Source organism: Propithecus coquereli, unplaced genomic scaffold, assembly GCF_000956105.1.
Source record: "Propithecus coquereli isolate 6110/MARCELLA unplaced genomic scaffold, Pcoq_1.0 Scaffold515, whole genome shotgun sequence".
NCBI classification, from domain to species: domain Eukaryota; kingdom Metazoa; phylum Chordata; class Mammalia; order Primates; family Indriidae; genus Propithecus; species Propithecus coquereli.
The window spans coordinates 545,918-562,027 of NW_012151008.1; the positions used below are offsets into that span (position 1 = coordinate 545,918).

The 16,110-nt window shown below is 58.2% G+C and overlaps 3 protein-coding genes across 5 annotated transcripts; all 3 read right to left on the reverse strand.

The window, feature by feature from the left end:
• Nucleotides 1–198: 198 nt before the first annotated feature.
• COASY (CoA synthase) lies at nt 199–4,479 on the reverse strand. Of its 3 annotated transcripts, none has more exons than XM_012656677.1 (10): nt 4,276–4,473; nt 3,168–3,878; nt 2,301–2,515; nt 1,898–2,029; nt 1,600–1,789; nt 1,451–1,515; nt 1,182–1,266; nt 916–1,013; nt 677–823; nt 199–586 (listed from the first exon to the last, which is right to left on the reverse strand). In XM_012656677.1, exons 2-10 carry the CDS (start codon nt 3,865–3,867, stop codon nt 527–529), a joined length of 1,692 nt encoding a protein of 563 aa, XP_012512131.1. In that variant the 5' UTR covers nt 3,868–3,878; nt 4,276–4,473; the 3' UTR covers nt 199–526. The 3 variants fall into 3 exon arrangements, with proteins under 3 accessions (XP_012512131.1, XP_012512132.1, XP_012512133.1); XM_012656678.1 differs by having other exon boundaries at nt 207–586; nt 1,600–1,786; nt 4,276–4,475; XM_012656679.1 differs by lacking the exons at nt 199–586; nt 916–1,013 and having other exon boundaries at nt 812–877; nt 4,276–4,479.
• Nucleotides 4,480–7,800: 3,321 nt separating this feature from the next.
• On the reverse strand, nt 7,801–9,669 carry HSD17B1 (hydroxysteroid (17-beta) dehydrogenase 1). Its single transcript, XM_012656682.1, has 6 exons — nt 9,573–9,669; nt 9,318–9,485; nt 8,990–9,169; nt 8,743–8,836; nt 8,105–8,282; nt 7,801–8,016 (listed from the first exon to the last, which is right to left on the reverse strand). The coding sequence occupies exons 1-6, from the start codon at nt 9,667–9,669 to the stop codon at nt 7,801–7,803; spliced, it is 933 nt and encodes a 310-aa protein (XP_012512136.1).
• A 488-nt stretch (nt 9,670–10,157) lies between these two features.
• On the reverse strand, nt 10,158–16,005 carry NAGLU (N-acetylglucosaminidase, alpha). The gene is made up of 6 exons (XM_012656680.1): nt 15,602–16,005; nt 14,668–14,815; nt 13,866–14,012; nt 13,672–13,757; nt 13,148–13,404; nt 10,158–11,574 (listed from the first exon to the last, which is right to left on the reverse strand). The coding sequence occupies exons 1-6, from the start codon at nt 15,985–15,987 to the stop codon at nt 10,364–10,366; spliced, it is 2,235 nt and encodes a 744-aa protein (XP_012512134.1). The 5' UTR covers nt 15,988–16,005; the 3' UTR covers nt 10,158–10,363.
• Between the last annotated feature and the right edge of the window lie 105 nt (nt 16,006–16,110).

A 16,110-nucleotide genomic window follows, 5' to 3' on the forward strand; every position in this document is an offset into this window, starting at 1 on the left:
AGATGAGGAAACTGAAGGACCTAGGAAGTCGACAGCTTATTCAGAGGCACACAGCTAGTCAGCGGCAGGGCCAAGGCTGACCTCAGTCTGGCTACCTTCAAAGGCCACACTCCTAGCTACTGCACTCCTGTGCTTCCGGCTCAGGCCTGACCCTGCACTCCTGGCGTACGCATCCCAAAGCAGACACCATACAGGCAGCACCTGGAAACGTTCACCTTTAATTATGTTACAAGTTCAGTGTTTGCCCTGACTCTAGTCAGCTGTGGGTCTCAGGCACCCCCAGGCAAGAGTGGGGATGGAAACTCAGAGGGGCCTGCTCCACACCAGCCACAGCCTTGGTGCTGGCCAAACCCCAACAGGCTCAGTAGGTTGCCTGTGTCCACCAGGCCCAGCCATGTCCTGCACAGCTTAGCCTGGAGACCTCTAGGCCTGAGCCAGCGTGAGCACCAAGGCCCCCACTTCTCCTCACCCCTGGATCTCAGCAGCTCCAGGGGCAAGTGTGGCCCCATGGAGAACTCATTTTCAGTCAAGGGGCCGGTTGAGTCTTGGGGATGCGCTCCTGCAGGAGGGCCCAGGCTTTCTCCACCTTTGAGCAGGCCAGAATGTTGGGGGGACAGTCAGGCAGGCACCCACCGGGACTCCCTCCCCACAACCCAGCCTTTCCCTGGGCACCAACTTGGCGCTGGGTGATATGTGGCTCCCACAAGGTGCTCAGCACCACGTGGCTCTGGTCCACAAGCTGCTGCCCACTCATCTGGCTCTGCAGGCGGCTTTGAGCTGCAGCTTCACTCAGGCCGTCCCTCTCCACAATGCGCCGTACAGCCTGGGCACACACGAGGCATTTGTCAGAAAGGATTCCAGCTCAGCAGGATACGGTCTGCAGTAGGGATAGGGTGGCCGGTGGGGTCCAGATACCTCAGTCTCTGGGATGACAACAGTCCACACCTCATGTACCATGTTCTGCCAGCCGGCTTCAAGCAGCATAGCGGCATCAATCACGCACACATGCTTTCCTGTGGGGAGACCCGTCACCGCCAGCAGCATCTGCTACTGGTCAGAGCGCCCACGAAACACACTCCCAGGGAAAGTGGATGGTCTGGCTTGGGCAGGGAAGCTCCCAGGGGAAGAATCCACTTCACTGTCCCCCTTGGCTGCTCCCATCATCCTTCCCACTCGCTCACCCTCAGTCACAGCCCGATCCATCTCCTCTCGGGACAGCTTTGCAATAACTGGCCACATAATGTCCGTGAGGATCTTCATCTGCTTCTAGGGAGGGGGACAGAGGGAGTGGGCAGAGGTTACCTTCCCTCAGAGACAGGGGCCACCCAAGGGAGGTGGTAGCTGGGAACAGATGAGTGGAAATGGCATTCTGGACCAAACCAGAGAGGTCCACCGGAACCCAACCCCTGCAGCTGGTAGCAGCTGAGGACCTTAGGAGGTGTGTGTTTACCTTGTTCCCAAACACCCGGCTGCCTAGCACCTTCCTGTTGATGATGCCATCTTTATGGAGAATATCTGGGTGACAGAGACAGAGGACTGAGCAAAGAGGCCAGGCTGTCTCCTCACTTCAGGTCACCTCCAGCGCTCCCTGGTTAGTACCTGTTCCAAAGGCCTCCACCACAGGCTGGTAGGCAGGGCCACCTGGGGCATAGGCCTGATGGCCCAGCTGGTCACTGTCGATGACAAATGCCCCTAGGTCCTTCAGCCGCTTAGCTATTGAGCTCTTCCCAGAGCCGCTGATGCCGGTCAGCCCTATCACGTAGAGGGACACGGGGAGCTCTGGCCTCTTCTGGGGGTGGATGAAAGGGAACCCACAGTTACGAGGGCCCTCAGGCTCATGCCTGGGGCTGTGCCCCTTCGTTTCCACTCGCGCACGGGGGAGCAAGGGGAGGCTCACGTGTGGAGGCCGAAGCAGTTTTCCCAGCATTCGCTGGCGGAAGGTGGAGGAGCTGACTTTGTCCTCTTCATTTTCCTTGTGGCTCAGGTCCTGCAGCAGCTGGATCTGGTACAAGGCGAGTTCTTCCAGGCCCTGAGGTAAAGGAGAAAGGGTGAGACAGGGAAAGCAGGAGTGACAGAAGAAGGGCAAACCCTGACACCCAGCCTGCCCCCTTGTCCTTCCCTACCTCCTCTAGGATCATCCTCCACCTCAGCGGGCAAGCTGGGAACTAGCTCCGCCTTGCTTCTTCCCGCCACCCTCAGCCCCCTCTTCCCTCCTCTGGGGTCATGATGCTTCCAACAGCCCCCACGACGGCCTTCCCCGTCCCCATCCACTCCCTCTGCCAGTCTCCCTCAGGGGTTACATTCTCAAGGCGGAAGCGGTTGACGGCCATCCCCCCACGATAGGTCTCTTCGCTGACCACCAGGAACTCCAGGGAGGGGTCAGAGCCAGCGGGCCCATAGGGGTCCAGCAGGGGGATGATATCAAAAGTCAAGGAGGGCTTTATGTCGACCAGGAAGTCACTCAGGTGTTCCACGCGTTCTGCATAAGGTTGGAGCAGCTCAGGGAGCACCTTGCCTGAGGAAGGAGCCCAAAAGAACTGTGAGATCTTTTTACTGGGGAGGAAGAGTATGGGCCAGTTTGGGGAAGAGTGTCCCCAAGCCCTTTATCTCCAGAGGGGCATGACAGAAAGAAAGGGTTCAGTTGGGAAGGTCTGTGGTGGGGGTGGGGGACTGGGGATGGGATTAAGAAAGAACCAGGCAAGCACAATAGTCACTGACTGCAAGGGCTGGCACGTGTCCAGAGAACAAGCCATCAGGAAAGTACTTTGGACAACTAGCAGTGCCAGTGGGCATGAGTCGGACGGAGAATTTCAAGAACCACACTATCCTTGAGTCTTCTCTTACTGTTTGTGGCGCTACTACCTACAACTCACTCATCCATTTGTTCCCAGTGTCTCAGTAGGGTTCATCACCTGGAGAACGTGTTAAAGTGCAGATTCCTTCGCTTCACGTTTGGAGAATTCTGACTGAGAGGTAACTGGACCACATGCTAAGAAATCTACATTTACTCATTTAAATATCCTTAGCACTGAGTGTCAGGCACCATGACATTTGGGGGGAGTGGGAAGTAATGGATGGCCCTCCCCTTCCTTGATCTGGGCATGATGGTGGATGGAAAGAAATTTGAGGGCCCTCCATTGCCCTAATCCAGGATCCCTCTCACTCACTCTTCAACAGATCTTTGTCTGCTACTCCCACCACAAGCTGCTCCTGGGCCAGGATGCATGCGACACTGAGCAACACCTTGTGGGCATTATGAAGGCGGTCGAACGTGCCACCCACAGCCCCGCGTTGGTAGCCACGCACCGGCTGCTTTGGAGACCTGGCCACGGGGGAAGCAGGCCTGATCGTGGAGAATAATGGGACACCCATGGGCTCCACGGGCAGCTCTCCAGTCCCATAATCGGGGTATAGCAACACCGAAGCCAATCGCGGACAACAGCTGTAACAGCTGGTGGCATAACGCTCTAGCTGTTGTTTGACCGGGTTGTACTGGCTTCCATCCAGAGTCTGGAAGTCTGTCAGCACCACTTCCGGCGGGTGGGCGAGATTCTGGACTGAGGTGGGTTGGGGAGGGAGAAAGGCGCTCTTGGTTCGGATATTGGTCAGCAGGATTCTGACGTCCAGGTTCCTGTGGACTTCGGCGCCAGTATAGAAGTGCGTGATGAAATCAAGAACCTCGAACGTGGCCTGCACGGTGCTGGACTGGGGCTGAGCCGGGCCCTCCAGGCTCATGCCCGGCTGCAAGTGTACATAGAGTGTGTGATTCACCAGCCGGGAAGCCGAGGTCAGGATAGGGGCCAGACGAGGGGCTAGGGAGGCCAGAGGCGTCGTCAGCACCAGGAGGCCCGAACGGAATACGGCCATGGTGCCCAGGCCTGCGGACAGTCAGGGAGACAAGGCGAGGGTAACTGAGGGGCCTGCGGCTGAGGCAGAGGCTTACACGGGGCTTTAGAACCGGGAAAAGGGGACCTGGAGCAGGGACAGGATCTCAGTGCCGATCGAGAGGACCCAGGGTAGGGGACGGGGCCTAGCTGACGGCGTTCAGGGCTGTGCTCTAAGCCTTCATTTCCTCTCAGATGGGGTGGTGACTTCACTGAATTAAATCGAAATCCTGGGAAGGGGAAGCTGGAACTGGACGGGAGCCCCTGAGTCATGGGACTCATGGGGATGCAGAAATCCTGGGCGCTCTTGCTAAGCTGCACCAGGGTCTTCAAGCAACCGAAAAAGGGGACTAAAGAGGAACGCTCAAGCTCAGGTCGGTCCCCTACTCACTGAAACCTCCGGGCTTTGGTTCCGCTGCCACCACCGCGGAGGCTTCCCTGGCTGCCACCCGGAAGCACTCGCTCAGAAACCGTGACGCCGAGCTACGGAAACGGAAGAGAGTCAAACGCCTCAACTTCACGGCCGCGAGTGGAATTCTCGCGAGATTTCTCGTAGGGTGGGGCGAGTCCTGCTGCTGGGGCGGGGCTGCCCTCCAAGGCTTAGGGGATGAGTGAATCTTCTGTCCCAGATCCACGTCCCACCGGGCCTGAGCGGAAGGGGAAGGCGGGTTTGAAAGCCCATTTCACTCACTTCCTCAGGCCCGGAGAGTAGAGATTGGCTTCAGCTATGTCACCCAAGAACAACGGCAAAGCCAGAACACCAGGCTTCCCTTCTGAATTCTGGGGGCGGGGAGGGAGGAGTGTCACAGGCTTGCGCTGCGTTCCCAGAGCCTTCCTGGTGCCCTCCCAGTCCGGGCACGGTCATGTGGGAGGGTACAGTGCTGTCCGAGTACCCATTTCACAGATGGAAATATTGAAGCCCTGCACGTTCTAGGGACACATAGAGGCCAGGTCTTGTGACTGCTATACGAGGCTCTCCGCCCACCCGGATCCAATGATGCACCTGTTCGCAGGGGAGGGGAGGGAAAAAGCTCTCAGTGCGAGCTCGGTGGAGCTGCCAGGGTCTTTGTGGACGGGAGAAAAGGGTGGGAGATCCAGGGTCGAGGATTTAACATGAAGCTAATGAGTACTGAAAAGTCTGGAATTGGTAGGGTTGGTGTGGAGGGGAGCCAGGTTGCCACCAGAAAACATTTCAGATAAATTGTCCATGGAGATTTCAAAAGGAAGGGAAACCAACCTCAAGATCCCGGTAGTGTGCTGTGGTTTATTTTCCCGAACTGAATAAATATTGACTTTTTAAAATAAATGTTCATTTTCATACTTAATTTTGTTTGTCTTTTGTCTTTTTTGGAGAGAGGGTCCCGCTCTGTTGCCAGGCTAGAGTGCAGTGGTGCTCACTGCAGCCTTGAACTCCTGGGCTCAAGTGATCCTCGTGCCTCAGCTGGAACTAGAGGGACGAGCCACCACACCAAGGCCTCTGTATTTTTCAAGAGGGCCTCCAGAATGTAAAAGCCTCACAAAACCTGGACCTGCCTTTGGAGTTAAGGATGGAAGACTTGTAGAGCCTCAGAGGCACTAAAGGACCAGGCTTCTTAAAGGAGACATAAGTTGGATTTTAAACAGAGGGCCAGAAGAAACAAACAGCAAAGGCTGCCAGAGAATGTCCCAAGACATCTTTACACACAGTCTGATATGCCATGTAAGAGTCACTTTTATTTAGTAAATGTGTATTTAGTGCATCCCATGTGTAGGTACATCTTTAGACACAAATGACAGACCAGCGAACAAAACAAAGTCCCTGTGCTCCTGGGGCTTAGATTCCTGTGTGTCCAGGGAGGGGGTGGTGAATAAACAACAAACAAATCTATATTACATTTGATGATAAGGGCTATGAAGAAAAATAAAGCAGACTAGTGGGACTATAGTGGAGGAGAGAGAATGCTATTTTAGATAGGGTGGTCCAGGAAAACAAAGACATGGAGGAAGAGCTAGAATCAGAGATCAGGGGAAAGTGAGCCAGAGAGAGGGAACAGCAAGTGCAAACAGCACGAGGCAGGAGGCTAGTGAGGCTGAACTGGATGGCAGAGATGGAGAGTGGTGTGAGATGAGGTCAGAAAGAGGCAGGAGTCAGATCCAAGGTCAAGAGAGAGAGGTCACACATTGCCTCTCTTATCACCCTGTCCCCCAGGGGTGACCTTGTGAGTGCATACATACCCACTCACATACACACACTCTCACACAGAGGGGCAAAGAAGTCAGGCTCTGAGAGCAGGTCCCATGCCTCAGAAATTCAGGCCAGGAAGGGGCTCTCTCCCCTTCCTCTGGCTTTCCTGGATGCTGTAGGGACAACAGATCTGTGTCTGGGCCAGCAGTGCAGAGAGACCAGCAGGGGTCGGGGGGCTGTGAGGCCCCTTCCCTCCTCCAAGAGCAGAGGCAGCAGGAAGTCCAACAAGGCCAGAGAAGACCCTTATCTGGAGGCAGAGGCAGGTCAGGATGTTGTGTCTCCATCCCCCAAGGTCCCCCACAAAGCCCCAAGGACCCCAGTAGGTTCCTCTCTATTCTCACTTCCCAGGCTCTCTTCCTGCCTGCTCCAAAGGGCCATCCCCCTTCACCCTTCCCTTCCTCTCAAATATGATCCCCCCTCCAGCCTAAGCCCTACCCCAGTGCCATCCCCTCCCGGGGCACTCCTGCCCCTGTCCTCTGGCACATCCTTACCTGGCCTCTATCTGTTCTCTATTCCTCCTCTCCACCAGACCCCCACAGAAGTTAAGAGATGGGGTCCTTGGCCAGGCGCGGTGGCTCACGCCTGTAATTCTAGCTCTCTGGGAGGCCGAGGCGGGCGGATTGTTTGAGCTCAGGAGTTCGAGACCAGCCTGAGCAAGAGCGAGACCCCGTCTCTACTAAAAATAGAAAGAAATTAATCGGACAACTAAAAATATATAGAAAAAATTAGCCGGGCATGGTGGCGCATGTCTGTAGTCCCAGCTACTCGGGAGGCTGAGGCAGTAGGATTGCTTGAGCCCAGGAGTTTGAGGTTGCTGTGAGCTAGGCTGACGCCACGGCACTCACTCTAGCCCGGGAAAAAAGAGTGAGACTCTTGTCTCAAAAAAAAAAAAAAAAGAGAGGGTCCATGACCCTGCTGGCCCCTATCAGTGGCTCCTGACACCCTGCACCCCTCCACTGGGCTCAGGAAGGAGGACAGACCAGTGGGGCAAAGCATCCAGGCCTGGAGCCGCAGCTGCACAGACTGGTGAGATGCAGTGTCCACGCTGGTGGGGATCTCTCCTGCTGAGTCTTGTCTGGGCCAGAGGGCAAGGACCAAGGACAGGGTGGCAACTGAGGCTGTCCCCCTTTGATTCGTTTATCTCTGTTCCTTCTTTACACATCTGGTCCACATGGGAATATAACAATAGTAACACTACTAGTAGTAATAATAATAGTCATAGCCCGCTATTAAGACCTCTATACCAGCACTTTCAGACATTATCTCACTTATTCCCTAATAAAACCCATGAGACAGGTATTATTATTCCCATTTCACAAATAAGGAAACAGACTCCAGAGAAGGTAAGGACCTTGCCTGAGATCCCTGCCTAATGGGGGCCGAGTCACGGCCCGACTCTCCCCCAACCCAAGTCTGCTTACCTCCTATCACAACAGACGCCTCTCAGGTACCCAGAGACTGCGTCCTGGCTCTGCCTCTGCCAGGACCTACGGTGTGACCCTGGACTAGCCTCTTCCTCTTTCTGGACCTGGGTTTCCGTGTAGGGATACCCGGGGCTAAAGTGATCTCTCTAAAACACCTTCCTACCCGCTGCAAGCGGCGCACTGCAGCTGCCACCCCCGCCCCGTCCCCGTGGACCTCACAGCCCCGGGAGGCAAAGGAGGGCGCGGGAGACAGGGGAGGATGGAGCCTTTATTGCGGGGCGGCGGGAGGAGCGCCGGGCTCAGGGCCCCCCGGGCCTCCCGCCCCGGCCTCGGCGGGCTCGTCGGCGAACACCGCGCGCTGCATGGCGGCCACGTAGCTGCAGCCGCTGGAGTCGTCCAGGCGCAGCCGCGCCAGGGGCAGGAAGCGCTCGGTGCTGAAGTAGCGCAGGGCCGGCCGCGGGGCGCGCAGCGCGGTGAGGAAGACCTGCGGCGGCGGTTAGAGGAGCTCTGGCCCCGGCCGGGCGCGGGACCCGCGCGCCGCCCCCGCTCCCGGAGCCCCGCCCGGCGCCCACCTCTGTCACCTCCTCCGGGTCCTGCGCCGCCTCGCGGAAGACCTGCTCGCAGTGGCGCTGGTAGAGGGAGAAGAGGTGGCGGGTCTGGGCGTCCGTGCCGTCCAGCGCCCCTCCCGGGCCGCCCTCCAGCTTGTCCTGGAAGGCGGTGCGCACCGGGCCGCACTCGATGAGGCTCACGCTGCGGACCCGAAAGCGGCGGGTGGGTGGGGGCGGACGCAAGCCCGGCCCCAGCCCGGCCCCGAGCCGCGAAGGGAAGGCGGGAAAGGGTGTGCGCGCGGGCGCCTAACCCGAGCGCTTGAAAAGCGGTTTACTGGCCGGAAAGCGCTCCCACATCCCTCTGAGGCTGTGAGGGAGTCTCCGGCGTCAGAATTCAAACCTGGCTGGGGCCCTTGCAGCTGTGTGACCTGCGGCCGGTCACCTGACCTCTCTGGGCCTGAATTTCCCCATAACAATACCGACACCTCAGCAGCCAAGTCGGCAAGTGAAGCGAGATACCATGTGCCAAGTGCCCGGCACACGACAATGTGAGCGGGGCAGTGAGGGCCAGGGAGACCGCCTGAGAATAGCTCCAACAAAACCGGGTGCCCGAGCTCCCAAGGTCGGGGTTCAGAGGGTTCGGAGGCGGGGTGGTGACTCACTGGATCCCGAAGGGCGGCAGCAGAACTGCCAGACTCTCGCATAAGCCTTCGAGCGCGAACTTGCTGGCACAGTAAACGGCGTTGAAGGGCAGCCCTTGGAGGGGAGATGAGGTTGCTGAGGCGCGCGGCCCGCCAAGAGCCCGCTGCGTCCGCCGCCTCTCCAGGCCCCTCCTCTTCCGCGGGCCCCGCCCATCTCTTGCGGAGCCTCCGCCCCCTTCGCGCCTCTGGCCTCGCCCCTTCCACTCACCCATCAAGCCTCCCATGCTCCCTGTCACCAACACGCGTCCGGAGCGGCGCCGCTTCATGTCTGGCAGGAAGGCCTGCAGTGTCCGCACCGTCCCGGCCACGTTCACGTCCAGCACGGAGCTCACCGCACCCGCGGCGTGCGCCTCCAGAGGCCCCAGCAGGCCCCGGCCTGCGTTACACACTGCGGGGAGAGAGGCCAAACCCCGCCCGCCTCACACCCAGCCCTCAGGCCCGACCTGTCCCCTAGTGTTCCCTGGCCTCGGGACATGCTGGTTTGGACACAGGACAGAGAAGGCTCCTAAGAGCACATGTGTTTCAGGGAGGCTCACCCAGCACGTCCACGCGGCCCTCGGTCACGCGTGACCGGGCAACGGCCACAGAATCTGAGTCCCTCACGTCGAGCTGCAACGTCTCCAGGCAGTCGGGATGGCAGCCCCGGGCCCGGGCCGCCTCCCACAGCGGGCCCTGCGCCTTCAGGTCCCTCAGCGTGGCGTACACTGGAGGTTCAGGGACAGGATGAAGATCTGAATTCCCTGCTTACCTCTAAGGGCTCCTCCTCTCTCCATCCCTGTCCATTCACAGACCTTTGAAGCTCCTGGATGGGTCTGACGCCAGACGCAGGGCCAGGTGCCAGCCGATGCCCGAGGAGCAGCCAGTGATGAGCACCACAGTGCGCTCCATGGGGAGACGTGTAGGGAGACGCTAGAGCTTGGGTCTCCGGGCTGGATATCATCTGCTTTGCCCCGCCCCTGCCTGCTGGGGCCCCCACCCCTTGTTATGTCTGCAGCGCAATCTCAAGGCTGAGCCCTCCCTGGCTGGCTCTCCCCACCCTGCTCTGGGTCAAAGCAGGGATGAGGCCACTGCTTGGAACACCCACTGTCCTAGCTGCTGGTCAGAGGGAGGGGAGGCTTTGCAAGCAGGGGCATGGGTTCCCATGTCTGCACGGAGTGGCACTCTGGGCATGCCTCTGTCCCATAGGGGCAATTCGAGTTAGCAGAGTTTGCAGCTGAGGGTGTGAAAGTAAAGGCTTTCCGAGGATGTTCTCAGTTCAAAGGTCAGGGGTTATATTAAAAACGAGGAAGCCGAGGCAAGGGGCAGGGAGAACTGCCCCTACACCGGGGTCCATGCTGTGGCATCCTGGCAGTGACTTCTCATTCTGACAATCCGGGCTGATTCATCAGTTTATTAAGTTGACAGAAAACAGTACTTTAATCCCCAAACCTCCCTCCAAATCCCCCAGGCCTGACCCCACCAGCAGGCCTTGGGTCCTTCCAGGCCTGGGCATATGTCCTGTGAAGCATGTCTAGCTCCGGGCCCTGGGAACCTGCCCCAACCTGAAGCTTGGGGAGAACATGGCCTGGGGGTGGTTAATCTATCACAAAGAGACATTCACCCACCGGGGGTAATATTTGAGGAAGATCTTTTTGGCCAGATCCACGGTGTCTCCTTGAGGCTGGCTGGGATACCTCCGCGAGCTGAGGACAAAGGCCTGCTCCAGGTGGAAGACATTCTTGTCAAACTGGCGCTGTTGGAAAGGGATGCCCTGGGCCAAGCTGTCCGCCAGCGCCTGCACGAAGAGTCGCCAGCGGGGGGTGTAGTAGTCGGCCACCAGTCCCGCCAGCTGCTTGTTAGCGTAGTCTAGGATGTTGCCCACTGGCCCCCACAGGGTCAGCTGATAGCGGCTGTTCTGCTCATAGAAATCGGCCTCAGCCTCACTGACTGCCACTGCCCGGGCCTGCTCCAGCCAGCTGCCCAGCAAGAAGCGGCTGTCACTAGCCAGCACTTCATCCAGCGCAGGCAGAAGCTCATAGGCCAGGACACCCCCGGCCCTCAACAGGGGGGCCAGCTCCTTGTTCAGGTAGGCGGTCCTCACCTCCTCATAGTACAGGCTGACCAGCTCCTGGACTGCCTGGCGAGTGACGTCCAGCAGGTCATAGCGGAAGGCCGGGCTGGCAGCCAAGGTGGGGGCAGTTGTTAGCAGCAGCCGCCAGGCCTCAAACACATCGGATTGGTTGTACCAGACCGTGGTATTCATCTGTAGGGATGGCCGCTTGACCAGAGGACTGCGATTGTGTCCCCTGCAGGCCTCCCCAGAGCAGTTGTAGACACTCCTGAGCAGCAGCCTCCACGCTGCCTCTGCATCCCGGTGGGAGGCCCCGTAGCGCCGGTCAGCAAAGCTGGTCACCCAGGCTGCCAAATCTGGCACTGGGTCCTTCCGCCAGCCCAGCTCAGCCATGAGGGCGTAGACCACTTCGTTCTGGTTGATGCCCTCAGGAGCCATGCCTGTGCCTACCATGGTGGAGTTGGGGAAGAGGCGGGCAGCTTTGGGACCTTGGTTCACGGCCTCCAGGGCTCCGAACAGGCCGTGGTTGCCCCCGAAGTTGTGCAGCATGCACCAGATGAAGGGCTGGCCCTGGAAGGAGGCTGTGCGGACGTACACCGGCTGGTTCTCTGCAAACAGGTCCAGGACCAGGAGGCGGCCGCGGGGCACAGCTCCCAGCACAGCCCCGACCTGGGCGGGCCCCCAGAACTCGGGCTGGTGCTGGAAGAGCCAGCCTTGGAGCAGCCACACAGCATTAGGGTCCACTACAGTCAGAGGTGGGGGACAGAGAAGAGAAGTAATGAGAGAAGAGTGGGGCCAGGGGAATGTTGACCCCATTCTATAGACTAGGAAACAGAGGTCCAGAGAGGTTAAATGACTCTCCGATCACAGGACACACCTTCCCTTGTGATGTCCCCACCAGCGAGACATACTGTGACCCATCCCCTGCCCCATTCCCACCTCCTCCCAACTCCAGGACAGTGTTCATCAAGCTTCCAGGGGCATCAGAATTACCCAGAAGGCTTGGTGAGACATGGATGCCCGGGCCCCAGCATCTGCAGCTTCTGATTCAGGAGGTCCGGAGTGAAGCCCAAGAATTTGCATATCTGACAGTTTGGGATGATGCTAACGCGGTTGGGTCTGGATCACACCCGGAGTGGCACTGCTCAGGAAGCCTGAGCCAGTCTGCTCCCTCCGGCTAACAGAGTGGCCTCCCCGCCACGCCATTCCTGACTTGTAAGTGGCAGGAAGGAGCCCTCGCTGCACATTTGTGTAGCAGGATGGGCACTTACCGCCTTTGGGCGCCTCCCCTAACTGCTGCCCTGCCTTACCTGCCTCAGCCACGCGACAGAGACCAATTAAATCTTTTTAATCGCTAGCACTTAATGATTCTTTTCTCTGGGCCAGGCATCATCCTACCCATAAGGTGGCCCCATTTTACAGATGAAGCAACTGAAACACTGGGAGGGAGGAACTTGTCAGAAGTCACACAGCCAGGAAATAACAGTGCCAGGGTTTGACCCAGGTTGTCTGGTTCCAGAGCTCTCCCTCAACCATGGTGGGATTAAATGAGGCGACGTGTAAGTACGAGTGCTGGGTACACTGTAAAGTGCTGTGTGTCACAGGGAGGTGTTATTCCCGTACCACCCCCACTGACCTCTGCCACTGAAACTGCCCTTCAATAATGGGGTGCAAGCAAGAACTGGGGTAAGGGCCTACCAAAAAATAATACACAGGCCTAGCTAAAAATAACGATAATAATTAGTAACTGTCCCCCTGTAATTGCCACTCGCTCCAGAGGCACGTAGCTGGTGGTCATAAAGATCTTAACTTCTCCCCATAGCCTGTGTTCATAAAGATTCTTAACTTTCTCTGTAGATAACATCACCTTTTTGGAACCTAAAGGGCGTTTTTAAGATAGTTCCCGGGCCCCGCATTCCAGTGCATGGACTGGCCCACGCAGACCAGCGGCCCATACCAAGAAACCAACTCAACTGGAATTGTGACCCCAGAGACTGGAGCGACCCATGAAAATGATTCCTACACCCCTATAACTTTGCCCTAATTAAAAAACCTAATTGCCTAATCCCTTGCCTACCAAACTATCCTGAAAAACCCTGTCTCCTAAGTTCTTGGGGAGGTGGATTGGAGAAATTTCTCCTGTCTCCTCGCTTAGCACTATGCAGAATAAAGACTCTCTCTCCACTGCAAAACCTGCTGGCTCAGCATATTGGCTGCTTCTCGGACAGGGGCAAATGAACCTGGCTGGGCGGCAACACCGCTATCTTTCTGACGGTCTGGGGGGGCTTCCCTTCCCCACCTCCCCAGGCACTGTACCTGCAGTCATGGCCTCATAGACGGCGGAGGTGGCAGCAGCCAGGTAGGAGGGCTCCGAGGAGGGGGGCTGCATCTCATTAAAAGTGTCAGCCCCGTAGATGTGGTCTGTGCCAAACTCTTTGGTCAGCTCCCGTAGGAAGAAGCTCCCGATGAAGGGGAATATGGGGTCGTCCGGAGCCAGAAGGAAGGAGCAGGAGTAGGAGCAGTTGAAGTGTCCCCAGCTGGCCATCTGGGTGACACTGACCTGAGGGAACACCCTAGTGGGGAGCAAAAGACACACAGACACACACACACACACACAGGATTACAAACCCTTATGGCAAAGTTGGTAAAAATCCCTTTTACAACTGAGGAAACTGAGGCACAGAGCAGTCACATAATCTGCAAAGTCACACAGCTACCTGGTAGCAGAGCCAGGATCAAACCCAAGTCTACATCCAGAATTTAAGTTTTTCTTTAAGTCATGTCTTACAAGAGAAAATTTCCCCTCTGAGCTGAGTGGGGGGGTAAGAGGGGAACCTCACCTGGTGATAGCCTTGGGGACATGCCCTGCAAATGCTGGTAACACTGGGATCATGCCGAAGGAGCGCATCCGGTCCAGGATCCGATGCTGGGAGGGATGGGGGGCTGGTGAGTGTGACCATTGCTACCCCAAATACCTGGGCCCATGACAATCTAGCACAATCCCACCCCTTCCCTTCCCTTCCCATCCTTCTACCTGCAGGTAAAGCTGCTTGAGGTGCCAGAAGTGGGGGAGGGGACCGCCCCAGGTGTGCAGGTTGCCCATGCGGCCCCAGGCCAGGAAGGCAGGGCCAGTGAAGTACTCGTCAATCTCTGACTGGGTCAGGCCCAAGGCCAGGTACACCTGAGGAGGAGGGCAAACCCCACACATAAATATATTCATCCCCATTCATCAATTCGTTCATTCAGCATTCATTCATTGCTTCTCTATGCTGGGCACTAGGGCTCCTAAGACAAAATTTGACTCCTGCCTGCAAGGAGCCCACAGTCCAAAGGAAAGAGACTTGTGAGCAGGTGAGTTCACTAATATTTCACCTTTGTCGCATGGGCGAGGAGATTGGGCACAAAAGGGCTCTCCTCTAAGCAGGGAGGGGGTCTTAGAGGGCTTTCTGGAGAAGCCAGATGGAAGGTAGGACAGCTCTGCAAGTAGCTTAAGCAGCCCTGGAGTGGCCAGTGCACAGGGAGGCTCCCAGGGAGGCAGATGCAGAGCTGCTAATGAGAGCCATCTATAAGGCCAGGCGACTGGCATCATGTGGGGGTCGGGACAAGAGCCTCGGCTTCTTAGGATAGAGTGCCAGGACTATCCCACAGTAACCCTCAGACGCGCTTGTCTTAGGAACGGAAGCCTCCATTTCTGGAGGGCTGGAGCCATTGCACATGCTATTGACGCATCCGAAGCACGTATTCTCCGTGTGCCAGACACTGTGCTGATGCTGAGGGGGGAGAGGGGGTGGAGACATGTGGGTAGGAGAGTGTGGAGGGGCCAGGTGGGCACGCACCTGCTGCCAGATGGCCTCCTGGCCGCTCCAGGCCAGCGCCAGGTTGATGCCATTCAGTGCCATCCAGTCGATCTCTTGCTCCCAGCGGGCCCAGTCCCACCACACAAAGGAATAGCTTTGCGTGCACACATTCTGGTAATAGCGGTACCTGTGGGCAGCGGCATGAGCTGGGAAGGGTCCCACCCCGAAGGGGCCATTCCCCTGAAAAAGCTCGGCGGGCGTCCAGGCTCTGGAACAACTCCCCCTACTCCTCCATCTAGGGGAGAGGGGAGGGGTTCCAAACACACCCAGGTGGAGCTGGGACTAGGTACCTGAGCTTCTGAGGTGCCCCCTACCTGCCCCCAGCACACCCCCAGGAACCCCTAGCCTAGCAGACATATGTGTGTGCACATTCCGTTTCCATTCCACACTTCCAGAGCCTCTGCTCTGCGCAGTGTTTCAGTGCTATATGGCAAGGTCGGTCCCCGTCCTGGAAGGCGGGTCCCTGTCCCCCCAGTCTAACGGGGAGACAGATACGTGAACCCATCACTCCATACAGTGTGGCAGGCGTTTGAACAAAGGCCTGTGAGGAGGTGGGCTCATTCCTCTGTCAGAAGCTTCAAAAAGAGGCTGGGAAGGAAGGTAATAAAATGTGCGGATCACCAATTATACAGCACCACCTCTACGTCCAGCATCGTGCAGACCCTCCCACCCAACACTGCACGGCAGATGCCACATTTCCACGTTTCAGGGGGCCAAGTGAGGCTGGGAGAGGCTGACTTGCTCAAGGACACACACTGTTACAGGCCGAGCTAGGATTTGAAGGCAGCGTCATCTCCCATCTCTGGCCTCCTCTTGTAGGTAGCACTGGCCTAGTGCTGGAGCGGGGCGGGGCTTCAGCGAGGGGTGGGCGCCCAGGCTGGACGCGGGGCAGGTGCTGGGATGCGCCAGGTACCTGTTGGGCGTGGCCTCGGTCAGTTCCTCCGGCACGGCGGGCAGCGGATGCGGCAGGCGCAGCTGAGAGCCCGACCAGGCCACGTGGCAGCCGCAGAAGTCGCGCAAATAACGGTGCAGCCCCGCGGCGGCCGCCACGCCGGTGGAGCCGCGCACCCGCACCCGCGCCCCGCCGCCGCCGCCGCTCAGGCGGTAGGTGTCCAAGCCCGACTCGGCCGCCAGGGCGCGCTCCACCGACACTGAGAAGTTCGCCGCCGACCCGGGCCCCAGCAGCCGGGCCACGAGCGCCCGCACGGCCTCCGCCTCCCGGGCCTCGTCGCCGGCCGTGCCCCTGGTCCCAGCCAGGAGCAGGAACCCCAGAGCCGCGGCCACCGCCAGTACCTCCATAGTCTCAGCCCGGCGGCGGCCGGCGCACGGCCAGGGGCGGGACGGCTGCGTCCAATCAGCTGCGCGCCTCGGGCCACGTGCAGCCGAAGGCGAAGTTCGGGCTCCGGCTGGCGGACCCACTTC